Below are 20,049 nucleotides of genomic sequence, written 5' to 3'. Positions count from 1 at the left end.
AGATTCCACATTTTTCCATTATATTGTTCTCCCATTATTTTCGTTTTTGTTGTGGGGCGGGGGTACTGTAAGATGAGTGTGTTGATTATAGCACAGTTACTCTGAAACACATTAGGGAGAGGACTAAACAGCCTTTAAGTGGGATTTCCTCAAACTTAAGTGGTGATACCTTTACTTAAATCTGTAGATGCAGAAACACAACATGGCTTCAAGTCTTCAGCCATAATATGGAAAGGGTCATAAAGATGTGGAAATAACTCCAAGAGTATCTCTGTCTTTTTGTTGAGTTTTTTGTTTCCTTATTTCTTTGATATCTTTTTCTCCTCTATACGTTTCTCTTACATCTTTATTTGCCCTTCTCCCTTCCCTAATTTTCTCTTTCTTGTATTTAGTGGGTACAGTTTTGCGCTCCCAGTTCTTTATAAAAACAATAACAATAGGTCATGTTTATATAGTACTTTTGAATTAACAAAGCAGATGAGTGGCATACTTTATGTTTCTCTTAAAAAAACTCACCGTTAATCAAGTTGATTTTCATGTAAGTTGACTCTGAATTGATTTCTTTTTTCCTCCTAGTCAGTTATATCTTTCTCCAGCTTTGGTCTATAATAAGAAACTTGAAGGGAAAAATATGGACTTTCCCCAAATCTGGCATTACTCACTAACAAACTTTATTTTCTTCCACCGGACTCCCTTTTCATTGTCTCCAAACTCTTCTCTATGGCCCCCAATCATTTGCCTTGTTGTCTTGGAGATTCATGATGCACCTGGGATGAAAAGACTTGGCCTTGTTCAGAGGTTCAAGCTATTCAGTGAGTGAAGAACTTCCAGAGCCCCTTTGTGAGGAATCACTTCTATATATGGTGATGGAGGAGTCTTAATGGCTGAGCTAATTTGTGACCTAATCAGCCAACAATCCATAGCAATCTTGGGTACTGACTCAGGATGGGGAGCTAGTTTGAAGACAGTTTTCAACTGGGCCAAGATGGATGACAGAAGGGTTGTATAGGAAATGGCACTGAGGCAGAGGATGACATCCTATTCATTCCTGGGATTCTTGGAATCCTCTTTGACTTGTGGTTGTATTGTCCCCCACCTCATCCACCACCTCCCCAATACCCCTAGTGGACTCTCATTACCAACAATGAATGACATCCAAGACTCTCTCTGGTTTTTTAAAAGTATTTTTTTTTTAATACAGCATGAAAAGGCTATGATTCTATAAGGAAGCTGTAATACGTAGTATCCAGGAGATAAGGCACACGCTGGAATGCCAACCTATGGACACTTTGGCTGAGAGGTCAGGGCAGCCTGGGCCACCTCCTCCGTGCACCCTCTAAGCCTTTGTCCTTAGGTCTTGTTTGTCTTTTAGCTGTATACACACATATTAACAGATACAGACATGGGACAGGGACTCAATACATGAAGGCAACTGAGGCTGACAAAAACCAGTGGGTAACAGATGACAAAAGAGACCGAAAGCCCCTTCCTCACCTCAATAACCCCAAGACTAATCATTAGGTTAACTTTCTTAAAGCTCTAAGAACTCATAAACTACTATGTTAGTTGTCTTTCTAGTATAAAATGTAGTGATTGTTGGATTAAATATTCATTTAGTGTAAAACTGAAGTCTAGCAGAGGGTTGGGGTGAGGGTTTCCATTCAGAATGACAACCACAATGAAATCTGTTGTAGAATTAGGCCCTGTGCAAGGCACCAAGGTAGGATCATGCAGGTCCTACAATAAGAGGCACCTGAGGATCTGGAAATTCTCTTCATCCATTCTCCTCCCTAGGCTGACCTCCTCTTGGAGGTTCCCATCAGGAGCACAGTTAGGACCATGGTTTGTCTTAAGGATTGGCAAATGGTCATGTGAGACAAGTTTGTCAAACAGAGGCCCTCACCAGATGCTCCCTCCTTCCCCAACCCCCCTATCAAAATTAAAAATAAAAAGTTTAAGAAAATGAGAGCAAAAGAGAAAATAGATAATAATTATATTACAGGACAGGGTATGTATGGGTAATCCCAAATATCTAGGAGCTGGGCTTCCCTCCAGGAACTGGTATCTTGAGTCTGGTCGTAAAGTAAAGAAGTATAAAATATTCTTGGTTTCCTTCCTTGCTAGCAAATCTAATTATAGCTCTCCTTAAAAGGTAATACTTCCCAAAATACACATATAAATAAATTGCATAAGCATATTAATAGGTCTAAACACTGGAATAATATATTGGTTACTTAATACTGATATTTTCATCCAAGGAAAACACAAAACAACAATATGGCTTAAAGAATTGCAAAGATTCTTCTCATCAGAATTATGTACCAACTTTCATATAATATTCTATGTAGACAATATTTCCTTCTCAATGTAGTTCGGTTGCATACTTTATACAGACAAAAAGCAATGTAAAAAAAATTGAAAAAAAAAAAGAGACAATTTCCCATCATAAATATTTTCTTGAGAATACACTCTGAGTTTGCAGAATATTTAAGGAAACTCTTAGCTTGGTTGTGTTCAATTGGAGAACCAGGCCCTTCTGAACAGTTTAAAATTGTGAAGATGCCTCTTTTAAAAAACTCAACAACAATAAAAAACAAGCCATTCCATTTTTCTTTTCTTCTTCCTTTTTCCCTTTTTTTAAGGCCCTCAAATATATACAGACAAAAATTGCAAAGAGTTTCTGGAGAATAAGATAACAAGTTCAGTATTACGAGAAATATTTGTAACCCTTCAGAAAATTTAACATCTACAAAGTTTTCCAAAATACACACATAGTATTAAAAAAAACCCCAAAGGATTTCTATGTCAAGTATAACTCAAGATAAATACAGATCTGCCAAGAGAACTGTATAATACTTCATATAGGGGTAAACATTAATGATCACTCAATAGCGTCTATGAACTGCATACGATTGTCCCTTATCAATATCTTCCTAAAACCACAATCCTTCCTCAAGTCACCCAGGACCCCTGGGGCCCCTTGAGCACTCAGACAACATAGCACCAGCCCTAGCACAGCAGTGGTATATAGAACTGAGAGAAAACAAACACATGCTGCTAGTTCATACAGGCCAAAGGCAAAGTGGGGATGAGGGAAGGGCAGAAGGAGATGCTTTGGCCAACCAAAACGATCACAGATTGGTTGGCTTGACGGTTCACTGTCGTTACCAGCTGGGCATTTGCAACAGTCTCCCTACTGGGAGAGCAGGGCACATTGTCCTCTGGGCATATTACCACTTGACCCTGGCTGTCACTATGAACTGTTTTCTATCACCATCTCAGCAATTTCAGGCTTCCCAATAGCTAGGCTGGTGATGGAGACCAGGAAATTAGCTGTGGAGAAGGAACTGTCTGCCCTCTGCCTTGCTTATACTATAGCTTATAGACTATTCTACAGGATGGGCAGACAGCAAGAAAAGTTTTCTGCTTGTGATCTTTGCATTTCAAGCGAAATTGAGAGGATCTGAAAGACTTGGATTTTGCTCAGGAACCATCCTGTGGAGCCAGGTCCTTGTGGACCCTTGGGCTCAGAACATGGATTGGGTTCTAATGGTCCAGAAGGGTCACACTGCCCTCCACCATTATTATTATTGTTAATATTATTCTAATGGTTAATATAATCAGGACGAATAGTAACATCTTCCCTTTCTTAGTTAGAAAATGGCAGGGACAAAGGCCATGGCTAGCACCAGACCAGAACTTTCTGGATCAGTATAGAGAATTGTTTGTAGAAATTCTCTAAGTGGTTGTCTCCATCTGGGGAGGAGGGGAGCTGAGGTGCCCTATCTTTCTACCCCTATGGGAGAGGGGTGGGGACAAGGAAAGGAGAGGTTGTTGTAATAATAACCAGCTTTTATATAGCCCTTCCTATACATTATCTCATTTGATCCTCACAGCAATCCTGTGAGGTAAATGCTATTATTATCCCTATCTTACAGATGAGAAAAAGAGGCAAACAGAGGTTAAGTAACTTGCGCAGGGTCGCTCAGCTAGAAAGTGTCTGAGGTGAGATCTCAACCTAAATCTTTCCGATACCAAATCAGTCCCTCCCACCACCAGGCTGTGGCTAGTATCTCATGACGTGCTCAAGGGGCATCAGCTACCTTCAGTCTAACCTGCTCCTCCTTGCTGCATCCATACACACACCTTCTCTCATGACCTGGATCCCCAGTTAAACACTTAACTGTAACTTGTCAGCTGCTAGCTCCAAATGCGTTTCTACTTGAAAACAGATTCTTTTCAGGCCTAAATTGGGTGAGCCATGACCCATGGTAAACACAAAGTTTCAGTCTCATTCCTTGGTCTGATTGGTTTTCTTCAGCAAAGGCTGAATGCCCAGGGGCAAAGTGAGTGAGCTAATTCTGAATATATGGCTATCACCAAGAAAGAAAATTCTATAATATGAATATGGGAAATTGTGTGCCTGCTGTCTCCAAGACAGCTGGGCACCTGACTAGTGTTCAGTTACAAGGCTTCTCTGCTCTCCTGGGAAGCAGGAAACCATCATTCCCATTTACAGAGAGGGAAGCCCATGGCCCAGAGAGTGAGGCACAGTGGTATGTCAGGGTTACCAGACAACACTGGAAGAGCCAGGAGAAGGGGAGGGATGGAGGGAAAGGGACATGGCAGTGATGAAGGACTAGAGGACTTCATCCTAATGCCTTTGTCAATGGCCACTGATGACGGGGAAAATCACAGCCACCAAAAGCCTGGTTTTTTTCTTAGGAAAGACCCATGGGGAGGTGATGGTGGGGGAGGAGAAGCAGGTATGGGCAGGGGATCAATTTATTGGTCAGTCATTCTTAAGGATCTAAGTGTAAACTATCTGAAATTTCATATTGTCCCTCTCACTGCCCTGCTTTCATTTCCAAGGTAGGACAGAGCCCCGGCTGATTGGGCTGGGAAGCAACTCCTACAGAGGCTGTTAGTCTTTTAAAAATCTGTTTGAATGATGTGCTATGATTTAATGCTGTGAATGCTCCCTCCCCTAGGGAATTCCACAGAGGGAAGTGATGAGGAGAGAAGACTAAGGGAACAGAGATTTTAAAAAAAGAAAAAAAGGAAGATTAATGATGACCGGAGCAGCCTCGGCCCAATCACCAATCAAAACCTGGCTACCCAAGAGCTCACCTGGTGCTTTAAGGAACTGGCTGGTGTTTTTTGCTATAGTGTCTCTTCCTCACCTTCTCCTGCCCCCTCCTCAAAGGCTGGAAATGTATGGAGGAGTTTCAGGCTTGGAGGCGAAAGGAAAGGAGTATTTGGGGAGGAGGTGTGGACTCCACCTGTCAGAACTTTCTCCCACTTCTCTCACTCCCTTCTGCTACATGTGGGTAAATGTTTTCTTGTATTAATAGCTCATCTATTGAACAGAAAATAAGATATACATTGTTTTCCCATAAAAGTGGCTTTTCACATGATTATAAAGTCAGGGTGTCTGTCCAGGCTTGGGGAGAAAAAGGGATGCCTTCAGTTCCCCTGTTATTCACAGTAAATTTAGTGCGTTTGTGGCCTAATGCTGAACTGGACACCCAGAGGGAGCCAATGGACAGGGAGAGACCTGAGAAAAGAACTACATGTTTATACTCCGTCAGGTGGTGAGTAGAAGGCGGTGGCAGCAGAAGCCAAGGAGAAGGGACAAAATCCCCTTCTCCCACCATCCCCCACTCCCATGGCAGAAGTCAAGCCTTTCATTCATCTCAATTGACCCCAGAAAGTTGGATGGGTCTAGAGGTCTGGCCAAACTCACTGGCCCCCCAGTGCTCCTTCCTGCTCAGCTCTTCCTCACATCCAAAGGACCAAGGGTCCAATCCTTTGCCTCTCTTGGCCAAGACATTGGAAAAAAACCGTGTAAACAATCAATGGGACAGTACCCGCCCCTTCTCTCCCTCACCTGGCCTGGTGGCGGTCCCATCAGGAACATCTTCAGTAACACTGTGTGTCCTAAAACACTAGACAAAAACCCAGATTCCCATAAATACATCTTGCATGTGTACAGGCACACACAAACACACAGAGGAGGGAAAAACATAGACACACACACACATACACACACACAAACAAACAAGTGTTACATTCTGTTAACTGTAAGGCATGTTATTCCTTTATAGATAGGTGATAACTGGTGATATCTTTTCTTCTCAGAGGTTGAATTTGTGTCAGGACTCTTGCAGATTGGGTAGGGGACAGGGGGACCCACGGTGCTCTGCCACCAGAAGTTTTGGGGGTGGCAGGGTGCTGGGAAGGCCCACCATCACGGGGAGGTTTTATTGCACTCGCCGGCAGTAGTAGCCCAAGACTTTGCACTTCTCACACAGGTGCTGGGGATGCTCTTTGCTTTGATCAGATACATCCAGGCCATCTGGTTTTTCCAAAGGTCTCTGCAGGAAGGAAGGGGAGAATAAGAGAAAAGAGAGAGAATAGAAGGAGAGGGAAGGAGAGAGAGACAGAGACAGAGGGAGAGATAGAGAAGGAGACACAGAGAGAGACAGAGGGAGAGACAAGAGACAGAGACAGAGAGAGACAGAGAAAGAGAGAGACAGACAGAGACAGAGAGAGAGACAAAGGGAGAGAGACAGACACAGAGAGATGGAGACAGAGGGAGAGATAGAGAAAGAAGGAGACAGAGAGAGAGAGACAGAGAGACAGAGACAGAGAGAGGTCAGTTCTGTTTCCCTCAGGCAAACCCAGACCTACCCTCCTGCTGCAGTTCACTGATCTTTTCTTCCAAACCGCCCTCCCCTCACCACCCAACATCCTCTAATTCTTTGGTTCTGTATTCCACTCCAGCCCATAGGACACCGCAGTTCTTGTAGCCGATGCTCACAATAACCCTTTAGAGCAGGGAAGAATGTGTCTTGTTAGAGTTAGGATACCGAGTGAGCTCATGGTGGGATCACCTGCTTTGGGGTGTAGCGGATAGAATACTGGGCTTGATACCCAAGTTCAAATACAATTTCAGAAAATTCTTAGCTGCCTGAGCCTGGGTAAGTAACTTAACCTCAGTCTGCCTCAGTGTTCTCATAAAATGAGGATAATAATAGCCCCTACCTCCCAGGGTTCTTGTTATAAAGATCAAATAAGGTAGTATTTGTGAAGTGCCAGGCAGTGTCTCCCTTATATTAGGCGCTTAATAAATGCTTGTTTTCTGCCTTTGACTAGGGAAAGCGCCCAACAGCGGAGAGACCTTGTCCTAGGAACATTAATAATCAGAGCAAAAATGGAGGGGGGTGGTCTAAGTGGAAGGGTTAACTCCACACAGATTTATAAGAGAGAGTACACCATTTTTTGAGTTAATAACAATGATGACTATTTTGTACTGGTCCAAATATAAACTGCTCAAAGAGACTGGGAGCAGACATCGATTAGGAAGCTAGGCAATAACTAGTGCCGGCAGTCAGGTCCCACAATGGGGTGGTGACTGAGCTAAAGGGAGGAGACAGACAAAGGTCAGACACATTGAGGACTCGACTCCTGTGGCCAGCGCCCTCTTTCCCCAAACACGGCCAGTCTTTATTTAACATTCACTCAAAATGCATGTTCCTTGAAGTCAGGGGTGGTTTCTTCATCTCTAGAACCTAGAACAGCATCTTGAGGAGAGAAGGAACTTAATAATTGTTTGTTAATTGAAAACTAATTGGACATGGAAGTTGAAGGAGAAGTTTAGGGCCTGTGCGTGCCAGGGTGGTGGTGGTGTCACTGACCCAGAGAGCAAAGTTGGCAAGATCAGCAGGTATAGGGGAAAGAAGTTACAGAATCACAGATTTAAAGCGAGGTGGGATTTTAGAGGGCATCGAGTCCAACTCCCCCATTTGACAGATGAGGAAACTGAGGTCCAGAGAGGCTCTGTGTTGCCTAGGTAGTGACAAAGGCAGGATTTGAACACAGATCAGGGGGTTGCTTACTCAAGGCAGAGAGCCAGTGGAAATAAGACTGATGGGGTGAGGATAAGACATTGGGGAGTGGGGATGAGGCATCTAGAGGGCACAGACAGCCAGAGCACTGGGACTTGAATTCAAAAGCATAAGTTCAAATCCTATCTTAGATACTGTGTGACCCTGGCTAAGTCACTTAACCTCTGTTTGCCTCAATTTCCTCCTCTGTAAAACAGGGACAATAAAAGCACCTGCTTTACAGGATTGTTGTGTGCGTCAAACAGGACAATAAATGAAAAGTGCTTGACCAAGTACTATTACAAATGATAGCTACTATTATCTCCTGGAGGGGAGGCAATTAAGTGACTTACCTATTATTATTGTTATTAGAATAAGAAGGGACTTGAGGACAGAGGATGCAGTTATCCCTTCCATGTCACTGGAGTTAGGAGTATGGTACCCCCACCAACTAGAAAGTTCACATAAAATGTTTTGGCCCTTCCTTTGGACCAAAGAAATCTGTATTATTATGGTATTAAAAGATAAAATATGTTGATATTATACAACACTATACACATATTTTATGTATTTCTAAGTTTCTAAACCTTTTCTGAATCAGCTGCAGCTTCCACAAAACTCCCCCCAAATTCCCATTTAATTTCTTATGCTGACCCGTAATCAATCGAAACCATGATAGGGAAAATCGTGATGTGGAAGGGATAACTAGTCTCCTTTCTTTTAGTCCCCTACAGTGTCTGGCAGGAGTTCCCAGAGGCTCTCATTGACCTTGATAGAAAGAATGCCAAGGCTTTGGAAAGCTGGGTACAGCTTGTTTAATAACCATGGACATTTCGGGGGTCACAAATTTGACAAAATACTTAGTTCTTTGCTCACCATTCTGTGAGGTAGATTGTGTGAAGAGTATCCTCCCCATTTTATCAAAGAAGGAACTGAGGCATGTAGAACTCAGGCCCTTAGGCTCCTGATTCACCAACTGCTGTCTCCAGTCTCTCTGTCTCCCTTTTCCCCTCTCAGATTCCTAGATTATATCTCCCTGGCCCCAAATAGTCCTTCTCTTTGCCCTTCCATATTCTATATATACCTTCCCTGTCCTCTGAGCTCTGGGAAGTTTATGCCAGAATCATTCTCTAATCCATCCTGCACAGAACAGTTAGATTAATCATCCTAAAACTGAAACTGTGGGCAGGAAATTTGGGTCTGGGTCTTGCTTCTGTGACTACTTTATCATGTGACCTGGGATATATCTAATTTCACTTTTTAGACCTAGTTTCCTTCTATGTAAAATGAACGATTTGGACCAGAAAGTTCTTCCGCAAGAGCCTCTAATTTGCTGATCTTTTCTTCCTTTCGAGGCCACTGCAGAGGATTCTTCTGAAGAACACCCCCTTGGGCTTCTCAGTATGAGGTCTTGTGGTGCTGATCTCACATAATTTACAAGAAATACCTCTAATTCAGAGGAAACACTTCAGCATCCAGGAAGAGGGTTGGAAAACTGGTCAGAAAAGGTATCTCGAGGGATCCTTTGTTGGCCCTGGATTCAGCTGGCATTGATTGGCAATTCCATCCTCCATAAGCAGTTCTGGGTCACAGTTCCAGGGAGGAGAGGAGGGATTGGGATCATTCACAAAGGAGCAAGGGCCCTGGTCACAGATCAGAGGAGCAGGGGCCCCCTTCCTGGGTAAATGCCAGAGTGCAGACCAGTAGAGCAGTGATCCTACCTCTCCCTGTGTCATACCATCTTGGAAGCACTGAAAACTCACACCCAGAATCACCTACCAAGCAAAAGTGAGTATAAATCTCTCGGGGGAAAAAAAATGCAGATTTAGTGAAATAGAGGATTTCCAAGCATTCCTGATGAAAAGACCAGAACTGAATAGAAAATCTGACCTTTAGACAGAAGACTTAACAAGCATAAAAAGGTAAACATGAAAGAGTTTTCATAAAGGACTCAGTGGAGTTAAACTGTTTACATTCCTATGTGAGAAGATGATAAATGTAATGCCTGAGAACTTTATCATTCTTAGGGTAGTTAGAAGGAGTCTATATAGACAAAGTCTGCATGGGTGTGAGTTCATTATGTTGGGATGATCTCCAAAGCAAAGAATGTAGGGCAGAGAAAGAGGGATGCACTGAGGAGAAGGGGGAAGGGACAGGGAGAATGGGGCAAATTTTCTCATGTAAAGGAGGAGCTTTTGTACTGGATGGGAAAATGGGGGTGGTAGCAGGTAAAGCTTGTACCTCACTCTCTTCAGAATTGGTAGGAAGAGAAAAGAATATATACGCACTCTGTTGGGTATAGAAATCTATCTTATCTAAAAGGGAGATAGGAGCAAAAGAGGATAAGATACATGGTGGAGAAGGAGACAATAAGAGGGTGGCTGGATTAGGAGGACGTGGTTTGTTTGGAAGCAAGATAGAGTTTTGAGGAGGGACAGGATAAAAAGATTAAGAGAAGGATAAACAAAGAATAATGGGACTGAGTGGGTTAGAATCGGAGGCATTTAGGGTTAGGGTTAGTGATCATAACTGTGAATATAACCGGGAATGGAAGTGGATAGCACAATGGACTGGAAAGTAGAATTCAACAGTATGTTGTATACAAGAGACTTGGGACACTTGGGACAGAAAGACACACAGCTGAAATGAAGGTTTGGAGTAGAGTTTATTGTGCTTCAGCTGGAGGGAAGAGGGTAGGGGTGGCAATCATGATCTCAGACAAAGACCTAACTGTAAGAGACAATAAGGGAAACTACATTTTGCTAAAAGGCACCATAGACAATGAAGTAATATCAAAAAAATTTATAGCAAGTTTCTCTGATAAAGGCCCCTTTTCTAAATATATAGGGAACTGGGTCAAATTTATTAAAATATGAGCCATTCCCCAATTGATAAATGGTCAAAGGATATAACAGGCAGACTTCAGAAGAAGAAATCAAAGCTGTTTATAATTATATGAAAAAATGCTCTGTCACTTATTGACTAGAGAAAAGCAAATTAAAACAACTCACACCTATCAGAAGCAACAAATGGTACAACTGGGGACAAATAGGTACATTAATGAACTCTTGGTAGAGTCTCAGTGAACTGGTCCAACATTCTGGAGACTATGGCCAAATCCAGAACTATGCCCAAAAGGCTATAAAACTGTGCATACCCTTTGATCCAGCAATAGCACTACTTGGTTTGTATCCCAAAGAGATCATAAAAAGGAAAAAAGACCTGTGTGTACAAAGATATTTATAGCAGCTCTCTTTGTGGTGGCCAAGAATTGGAAATTGAGGGGATGCCCATCAAATAGGGAATGGCTAAACAGGTTGTGGCATATGATTATGATAGAGTATTATTGTGCTATAAGAAAAAATGATGAGGAGTCGTTTCAGAAAAAAAATAGGGCAGGACTTATATGAATTGATACAGTTAAGTGTGCCCAATAACAGCAGTGTTATGATGATAATCATGTGGAAGACTTGGCTACTCTGATCAGTACGATGATCCAAGACAATTCCAGAGGATTCATGATAAAAAATTTGCTATCCATGTCCAGAGACAACTGATGAACAAGTATAATTTTCTTGCTCTCTTCATTTTTTAAAAAATATGGCTAAGATGGAAATATATATATTTCCACATACAGCTGATATAGTATCATTTGCCTTCTCAGTAGGTAGGAAGGAGAAAGAGAATCTGGAACTCAAAATTTAAAAAGAAAAGAATGTTAAAAATAATTTTTTTAAAAAGAGAGAAAAAAAGTTTTAGCTAAATGGATGGACAGTTCACAGGTTCTCCCCCCAAAATGAAATAAAGGAATTGATTGAATTGACTTTAGTCTGCTCCTGAAGACAACATGAAATATAATTTCAAGGGTACTTGGACATCATCGCTTGTGGTGCTCATAAAAATTGCAAGCAAACAGGCAACCATGAAGATAACTGCAGCTTACATCTATTGTGATGATGCAAAAGTATAGAGATTCTATGAAGAACTTAACATAGTCTTCTGAATCAAGTCAACATATGCCTTGACTTTGGTGATTTCAACTCAAAGGTGAACAAAGGGGAAGATAACATATTTAAACATTTTGCTGCCTCTGAAAAATGGGAAATTTATCAAAGACTGATGATCCCCATGACTTAGGGCATTTTAACTTGTATAAAATAGCTACCACAATGAGAAGTCCAAGAGAATCCAGAAACTACCTCTGTCAGAGAATACTTGGCCTCCTCTCTAAGAGGAAACACAGAAAGCAAGGCAACAGAGGTTTATAGTACAATTTCATCTGCAAACCATTACATAGGAGAATGGCAGAAGATTACAAGCACCATTGTCTCAAAAAGAAGTAAAAAATAGTTGGAGGTAGGAGAACTGACAATAATCCAAAGAGCGCCTTAGTGTAAGACCTAGCTAAGTCATGTCATCCTTGTAGATGAAACTAGAATGAAGTCAACAAATAGACTGGAAATGAAAGAGTCTTGCTAAGAGTTTCTGTGATGACTAATTCTAATAATTCATGATAGAGGAACTGGATTTTTCTTCTTTAGCACTTGATGTGAAAAAGTGAAAATAGCTCTTAAGATGGAGAAGCCAGGAAAAAGTTAACTCTTACCCAAATACATACAGAAAAAAAATCCATGCCAAATGTGACACAATTTTAAAGGAATTCAGGGACTAATTTCCAAGATTTATCAATGAGAAATTTTTAAAAGAATTGAAAAAATCATGGAAGGACAGTGTTAATACTACTAAAAAAAGGCTTTTTTTTTTTTTTAAGAAGGTGATTGATAAGACTGGTATCTACCAATTTTATATGCTTATTTTCTAATCTACTTAAAATTTTTAGAGGATATATACATATATTAAGAAAATGCTTGAAGGAAATGTAAGCAGGGAATAGGAAGATTTTTGCAAGTGTTAGATCATAGCAGATTACATTTTCATAGTCATGCAGTTCATGGAGACATGTTGAAGCTTTAAGTCCCTACTGGGTTTATTATTTGTTGATTTTTTTTTAAAATTGACTTATTGGAAAGTGAAGCTGTGGGATCTTGCCTCCTTTCATATGTAAAGATCAGATAAGAAAATCTACAACAGATGATACCACAGAGAAAACTGATCAATAGTCTTCTGAGAATCAGCATCAAGAAAGAAATAAAACAGGGAGACATGCTCACTGAAGGTGTTCACCTGCTGAAGGTTTCATGGGAAATGTCCTGAGTAAAGTCCAGCTAGAACAAGAATTCCCTACACATGAAGAATTTCTCCAGATGATCCTATTTGGAAATTACATAGCGCTGATTACACTGACCACCAAAACATTACTTGGCTTCCCCAATGACATCTACTAATACTGTTAGCAATCCAAGTGGAGAAAACCAAATGGATATAGAATGCACATTTCCTAGATTGTGACATGCAGCTGGATAGGCAACTTTTGAATTAGTCCATTAGTAAGTATATCTTGGACAGATACTCCTGGTAGTTTATGACTAGTCTTCTAATCAAGAATAGAAGAACCATTGTCTTCATTGGCCTGTATTCATATCTGGAAAATAACATTCCATTTTCAGTGATCCCAAGATTTCTCCTACCACAAAAATTAAATGTTCTCCTAGCAATGTGATAAAACTTATGGAACGCTATGATGTCAGAAAAATCTGAATTGCAGGAGACCTAAAGGACAATGGAAAGATGTATGGTGGGCATGAGTAGGCATATACAGATGATGAATACAAGGATCGTAATGGAACATCCCAAGAATAGTTCTGTTTTCATGGATGGATATATCAGTTCAAAGCTGACCAGGTTGGGCTGGTCCTTCAGGTTTGAGACTGAACAATACAAGACATTCAGTACTACATATAATAGTTATCAAGAGGAGGTTTACTTAGCCATAGCAGAGGAAGGATATTCATAGAGGCGAGAGCAACACATTCCTTATGGTGGTCGTCCCATATCAGTCATACTACTTGTGGCTTTTTTGTATTCAAGTGACCAGAAATCTTTGTCAACCTTAGTACCTTTGAAGAAATTTACATCATTTAAGAAAAAAAGACCTATTAAAACTACATGGTGTAGGATTCTGGTTGCTATCCCAGTAGCCAAAGTCAAACAATTGTAAAGTAGTCATCCCATCTGTGATGAGCCAGTCCATACTTAGCTAGGCTGTGATAAGGTTGGAACTAACCCTTTCCAGTATGGTGGAACCTGTCAGAGCTTGGCATAGCCTCTGAGAACGTAGGGTCACGTTTGTTCCATGATGTATGGCAATGAAGTAGGACTTTGAGGAGAGACTACCAGTGCTAACAAAAATTAAAAGGAGAAAGAGGTGAGTAGATGGGAGATTTTGAGAGAAACATGGATAAGAATCTCATTGTAAAAGGACATGGTTGAGTCTTGATCTGTACTTGTGGAGAGACTACTGGTAACAGAATATTGAATTATCAAAGGATAAGTTGTTCTCTATTTACAGGAAGACTGGAGTAAAAAGAGAAACAGACGAAAATGTCCTCCTGAAGTAATCTTGTTCATGCCCCCCTGGATGGGGAGGATGGGTTATCTGCCAGCGCTGTCATTATGTCTATCCTCATTCTCAATGACTTGGTTGGAGTCAGACAACCTGAGCTAAAATACTGGTTCTGCCATTTTGCTTCCTGTGTGATTCTGGGAAAAGTCACTTGACCCTGTTAGTTCTTCATATATTCATTTGGAAAATGGGGGTATTAGACTGGATAACCTTTGATGTGTACTTGGGTTTGAAATCATACATCCTCTGACCCTATGAAGTACCATAGCCTGCCTCCCAATTCCATGGTTTGGTGGATGAGCCAGGATCTATAGGAGTTTGGGAGAGGGTAGAAGTAAGTACCACAAAGCTTAACCTCAAGGATTCTCATAAACCCTGCCTTGCAAAATGTGCTATAGCTTTGCTTCAGAAATCAGAGAAGAATTCATCAATTATCCAGTTTGTTGATAGAAGCAGCTCTCCTGCTCAGTCCCCAGCCTCCCTCCTTCCTTCCCTCCTTCCCTGGGGCCCTGGGAATCATTTTTCCTGGAAAACTTGCAGAGGATGCTGGGAGGACTCCTGGTGAGGACAGCTTCTTGGACAGTTGACAAAGATACTACCTTCTCCACAGCCTTAGCCTGCCCCATTCATACTAACTTCAGAAATAATCCTCCTGCAGGGAAGGAAACGGGTGGGGGAAGAATTGCAGAAGGCAGAGACCCAAACAAGATTGGTAAGGGCCATCTGGAAGGCACATGTTATGGGAGGTCTAGAGACCTGGGTTCTAGTACCAGCTCTGTCAGCAATTTTTCTGGTACCATTTTCTTCATCTGTTAAATAGGGATAATCATTTCTGCCAAAAAAGACCTAGAGGAAGTTTGCCTTTGGCATGTTGGGTACATAGGATCCTCTGTGGAGGATTTATTGGAGGACATGGATGAGAATTGTGCAGGACAAAAATGTGTGGGTGGATGAGTCACAGCCTGCATCTTTGAAGGGTGGACCCCTAATAACGAAATCACTAATCTTCTGACTTATTGGTGCATATACTTGCCATGCCTTCTTCACAGGAGTATTGTAAGGATCAAATGAGAGGACAGCTGGGAAACTATTTTGAAATATATAAGGTATTGTCATTATTATTCTGAGGTTCCACAAGAAAGATATTAAGACCTTCAGTCCAGTATTCTATCAGAATCCACCTACAGAATCCTCCAAAAATTCGGTTCCAGGTATATCATGTAAAGCTAAATCATTTAAAGAAAATATATTTCAAAGAATTACAGAATGTTAGACTTGGAAATAATCAAGGCCAAATCCTTCATTTCACAGGTAGGGAAATGGAGGATGTGTAGTCAGTATGAACTGCTAATAAGTGGGAGATCTAGGAAGAGAACGGAGGTCTTGGGACTCCAGCCTTTCAACTATACATACTTTCTCCTTGTTTTCTCTCTTTGTTGTTCTTGTGGTCATAGACTGGGCTGGATTACCATCCTCAATACTCTAGAATAGATTAGGAGCATCTCACTAAACATTTCACTTCAGTGAAATGGAGAGAAAGAAGATGGAAAGGGGGAGCAACAATTGAATTTCATGCCTCCCTGGTTACACCTTTATCTTACTGGACCTGGACTCCCATCCTCTTACATACTAACTCCATTACAATGGTTCTACCAATGTACAAACTCCATTCCTTATTCTCAACTCACCACTCTCATGACTCTACCACAACCCTATACTCCAAAAGTCCCAATCTAGACTTGTCCACTCCTTCCACTGTGTGCCCTAAGAATGCCTCCTCCATTACTACCACACTTGCTTTCATCTTAAACCTCTTCTTTTCTTACTCCTTCTACCTTGTAGCCTTCGCTGAGACATAACGCCCCCACTTCCTTTTCTATTACTGGTGATACTCTTTTTCAAATGCCATAACTCGCTGCTCTAGGTGGAGGAGTCAGAAGACTTCTTACTCCACAGCCATTTCTAGATTTTGGCCTCCACTACATTCAGCGTGGAATCTTTCCTTTTAGAGTCCCAATATCCATATTTATTGCTTAATTCAGATCTTTATAGCTATTATCTGTTGAATTTCAGGACATCCTCCTTTCATGCACAATGTATTCAGTGCCTGCTGCACAGTCTTTCTCTCCTTTCCATTTTCTGCCTTTATACTACTGAACATTCACACTCATTGATACTCCCTCAAATACCTTAACTTTTCAGTTCCTCAATCTCCTCATTCCCCATGACCTGCTGTTTTACTCCATCATGGGTACACATACAGAGCTGGTCATACTCTTGACCTTGCCAACAGATAATCCACTTCTATGTTCATCAACTCTGAAATGCCTTCATCTGATCACAGTCTTTTATCACTCTGTCTTTCCCTGTGCTTTTATCATTTCCTCTCCTTATACTTCATACTCGTCATGAGCTTCATTCCCTCCACCGCTCAGCTCTTTCCCAGTCATTACCCCTGCCCTTCTCTATTTTGACCCTCAGTGAACCAATTCAGGGCAGCTAGGTAGAACCATGGATAGAGCACTGGGCTTGGAATCAGGAAGACTCATCTTCATGAGCTCAAATCTGGCCTCAGACACTTACTAGCTGTGTGATTCTGGGCAAGTCACTTAACCCCATCTGCCTCAGTTTCCTCATCTGTAAAATGAGTTGGAGAAAGAATGGCAAACCACTCCAGTCTCCTCACCAAGAAAACTCCCAAAAGCATCACCAAGAGTTGGGCACAACTGAAAGGACTGAAAAAGAATCAATTCTATTCTATTTTTTCTCCTTGTTTCCCTTACCTCTTGTCACTCAATATCTTGTCAGACTCCAATCTTGAATTACTTTCACCATCCACTTCTTTTTCTCCTATATATATGCTACTGAACAGGGCTGGAGGAAATCACAAAACTTCATTGAATGGAGCCATGGAGTTTTATCTAATCTCAGTTGGGTGGTAACTGCAACAAGGCAAACATTCAGTTGTTCCCTAATTGATGCACTCTCCCATTCTGCCCAACAGTTGTTTCAAGCAATGTTTTCTCTCCTCAAGCCTTCCACGGAGCCTATGCTCCCCAGCCCTGTCATCAGAGAACCTCACTTCATACTTGGCTGAAAAATGGATATCATTCACTAGAACCTCTTCCTTCTCTCCCTATCCCCTCCCTTTTCATCTCAAATTCAGACATCTTTTCATTATCTTGTCCTTCACTCTGGTCTTAGATGAAAACATGGCCCTTCTCCTTGCCAAGGCAAAGCCCTGTCTACATGTACCCTTGATCCACCCCCTCCTAACCAAATTGACCCCATTACCCTCCCTACTCTTTGGTTATTCTTCAATTTTTCCCTAGGTATTAGCTAGGTGGCTCAGTGGATAGAGCACTGGGCTTGAAGTCAGGAAAACCTGAATTCAAATCTGGCCTCAGACATTCACTGGCTGTGTACCAGACCCTGGGCAAGTCACAACCCTGTTTGCCTCAGTTTCCTCATGTGGAGAAAGAAATGGCAAGCCACTCTAGTATCTCTGCCAAGAAAACCCCAGAGGATCATGGAGAGTTGGACATGACTGAACTCAAATGTATTGAGTCCTTCCTTGTTGCTTTACAAACATGCCCATGTCTCCTGCATTCTTAAAAACTCTCACTTGATCCCATTATTTTCACAAGCTATCATCCTCTATCTCCCCTCCCCTTCATGTTTAAACCCCTTGAGAAAAATATTGTACATTCAGTGTTTCCACTTCCCTTTCCTCTCGCTCATGTCTAAGCCTCTTCAATCTGACTTTTGACCTCACTATTGAAACTGAAACTGTCCTCTTCAAAATGACCAGTAATCTCTTAATGGCCAAATCTAATGTCTTTTCTTAATCTTCATAGATGTTGACCTTTCTGGGGCATTCGATACTATTGATCACATCCTCCTGGATCTTCTTTGGTTTCTGGGTTTTCTCCACACTGCTTGCTGAGTACTGGCTGGGATGTCTAGTGGAGGTCGGTGCAGATGCTGGGATTGTATCTATGTATACATATACATAAAGAGTGCTTGCTTCTTCTAATCCTCTCTGTTCTTCCTGGTCATCAATGGCCCAGGAGATACCTTAGAGCTCAGCTTGAAGTCATGGAATGAGAAGGAGTGAAAGAAGGTGGATTCCAAATCTAGAGCCCCACTCAGGGTCCCTATGACCGTTCCCTGTACACCTGCATTTAACCTATTCCAAAGAGGTATTTAATAAAAGAATTGAAAGGAAGGAAAGTCACTAAACTGCATATATATACTCTTTGACCCAGTGATCCCTCTACTGGACCTATATGGTAAAGAGATCAAACAATGAGGAAAAGGTGCCATACATACAAAAATATTTATAGAAACCCTTTTGTAGTTGTAAAAAACCATGCAAATGAAAGGGAGGGCCACTTCAGAGGAATGGCTGAACAAATCATGGCACATGAATGCAATGGAATACGACTGTACCACAAGAGATGACAGAAGGGACATTTTCAGGGAAATCTGGGAAGACTTCTAAGACAATGCAGAATAAACTGAGCAGAACTTGAATATTTATATAATAACAACAACGTTGTCAAAGCAAACAGCTTTGAAAGACCCAATATCTCTGATCGATGCAGGATTTCAGAGGACCACTGATGGCCTATGTTACTCACCTCCTTCATGAGGGGGATGGATTCCAAGTGTATAATGAGGCATACATTTCTGGACATGGACAATGTGGAAATTTGCTTTACTTGACCATACTTATTTGTTATGAAGAGTTTAAACTGGAAGGATGGGAGAAAGAGAGAATAAAGGACTTTAATTTTAAAAAAAGAAAGGAAAGGAGAAGCTATGGTTTTTATTTAGGGAAACTTTCAGATGATGGTGGGGTTTTTTTATGCCACAAAGCAACAGGTTCCCTAGGACTTGATCTTAAGAGCAGATCACATTTAGCCAGTGAGTCACTTCTGGAATGGTATGCTGTTTCTTGGGTTCTCATGGCTTGTTGGTTCATAGATGTCCCTCGGAGGCAGCTCTATGAAAGGCAGGAGCCAAATTTGGATATCTGTAGCCTTTGCCTACTAGGCAGAAATGTGGAAGTAGAGAGTGTTGCTTGTATTGGGTAAGTCTAGGGGTATAAAGAAGTAGAATTTTGACCAGGGGAAAGTGGCTTTCAGAGAATCATTAATGTATCATTCATAATATGGGTTGTCATAGCCAAAGAATTAATCAAATGGTGAACCTTTTGGGTGATGGGACTTTCTGTATTTTTCTGGCCTTGTTTTCTGAAAGAGAACCAGAATGGAAGGAACCTTTAGCAACCTTGCCAATAGCTTCCATTATCTACTTGAACATTTCTAGGGACAGGTTTTATACAATTATTTCCTGTTCCTTGTTGGACAGCTCTCATTATTAAAAAGCTTCTTATGTTGATCCAGACTCTCCTTTGCTGTAACTCTCATGCCCTTGGTCTTAGCTCTATTCTCTGGAGCCATATGGATAATCTAATCTCTCTGACAGTACTTGACAATATCTAACCCCAGTTTTTTTAGTCATTCCTATGGGTTAGACTAGGCTGAGGATCTTTCAGCTTTCAAATTCTGGAATCCTGTGATCCTCATATGAGATGATTTCCAGTCTCTTCAACAACCCATTTTTCCTCCT

At 41.4% G+C, this 20,049-nt stretch overlaps 1 protein-coding gene across 2 annotated transcripts in view; it reads right to left on the bottom strand.

Annotated features, from left to right (window-relative positions):
* Nucleotides 1-1,168: 1,168 nt before the first annotated feature.
* The window catches only part of ZCCHC24 (zinc finger CCHC-type containing 24), a 142,152-nt gene continuing 123,271 nt past the window's right edge, over nucleotides 1,169-20,049 (bottom strand). The window contains exon 4 of one of the 2 annotated variants that reach the window (XM_072628036.1): nucleotides 1,169-6,377. In XM_072628036.1, coding sequence (XP_072484137.1) covers nucleotides 6,264-6,377 — 114 coding nt within the window. In that variant the 3' untranslated portion in view covers nucleotides 1,169-6,263. The other variant, XM_072628037.1, reaches the window with a different exon arrangement.

Source organism: Notamacropus eugenii, chromosome 1, assembly GCF_028372415.1.
Source record: "Notamacropus eugenii isolate mMacEug1 chromosome 1, mMacEug1.pri_v2, whole genome shotgun sequence".
Taxonomy (NCBI): domain Eukaryota; kingdom Metazoa; phylum Chordata; class Mammalia; order Diprotodontia; family Macropodidae; genus Notamacropus; species Notamacropus eugenii.
The sequence above is the reverse complement of the archived record's forward strand: the minus strand, read 5'-3'. Positions and strand labels throughout refer to the sequence as shown.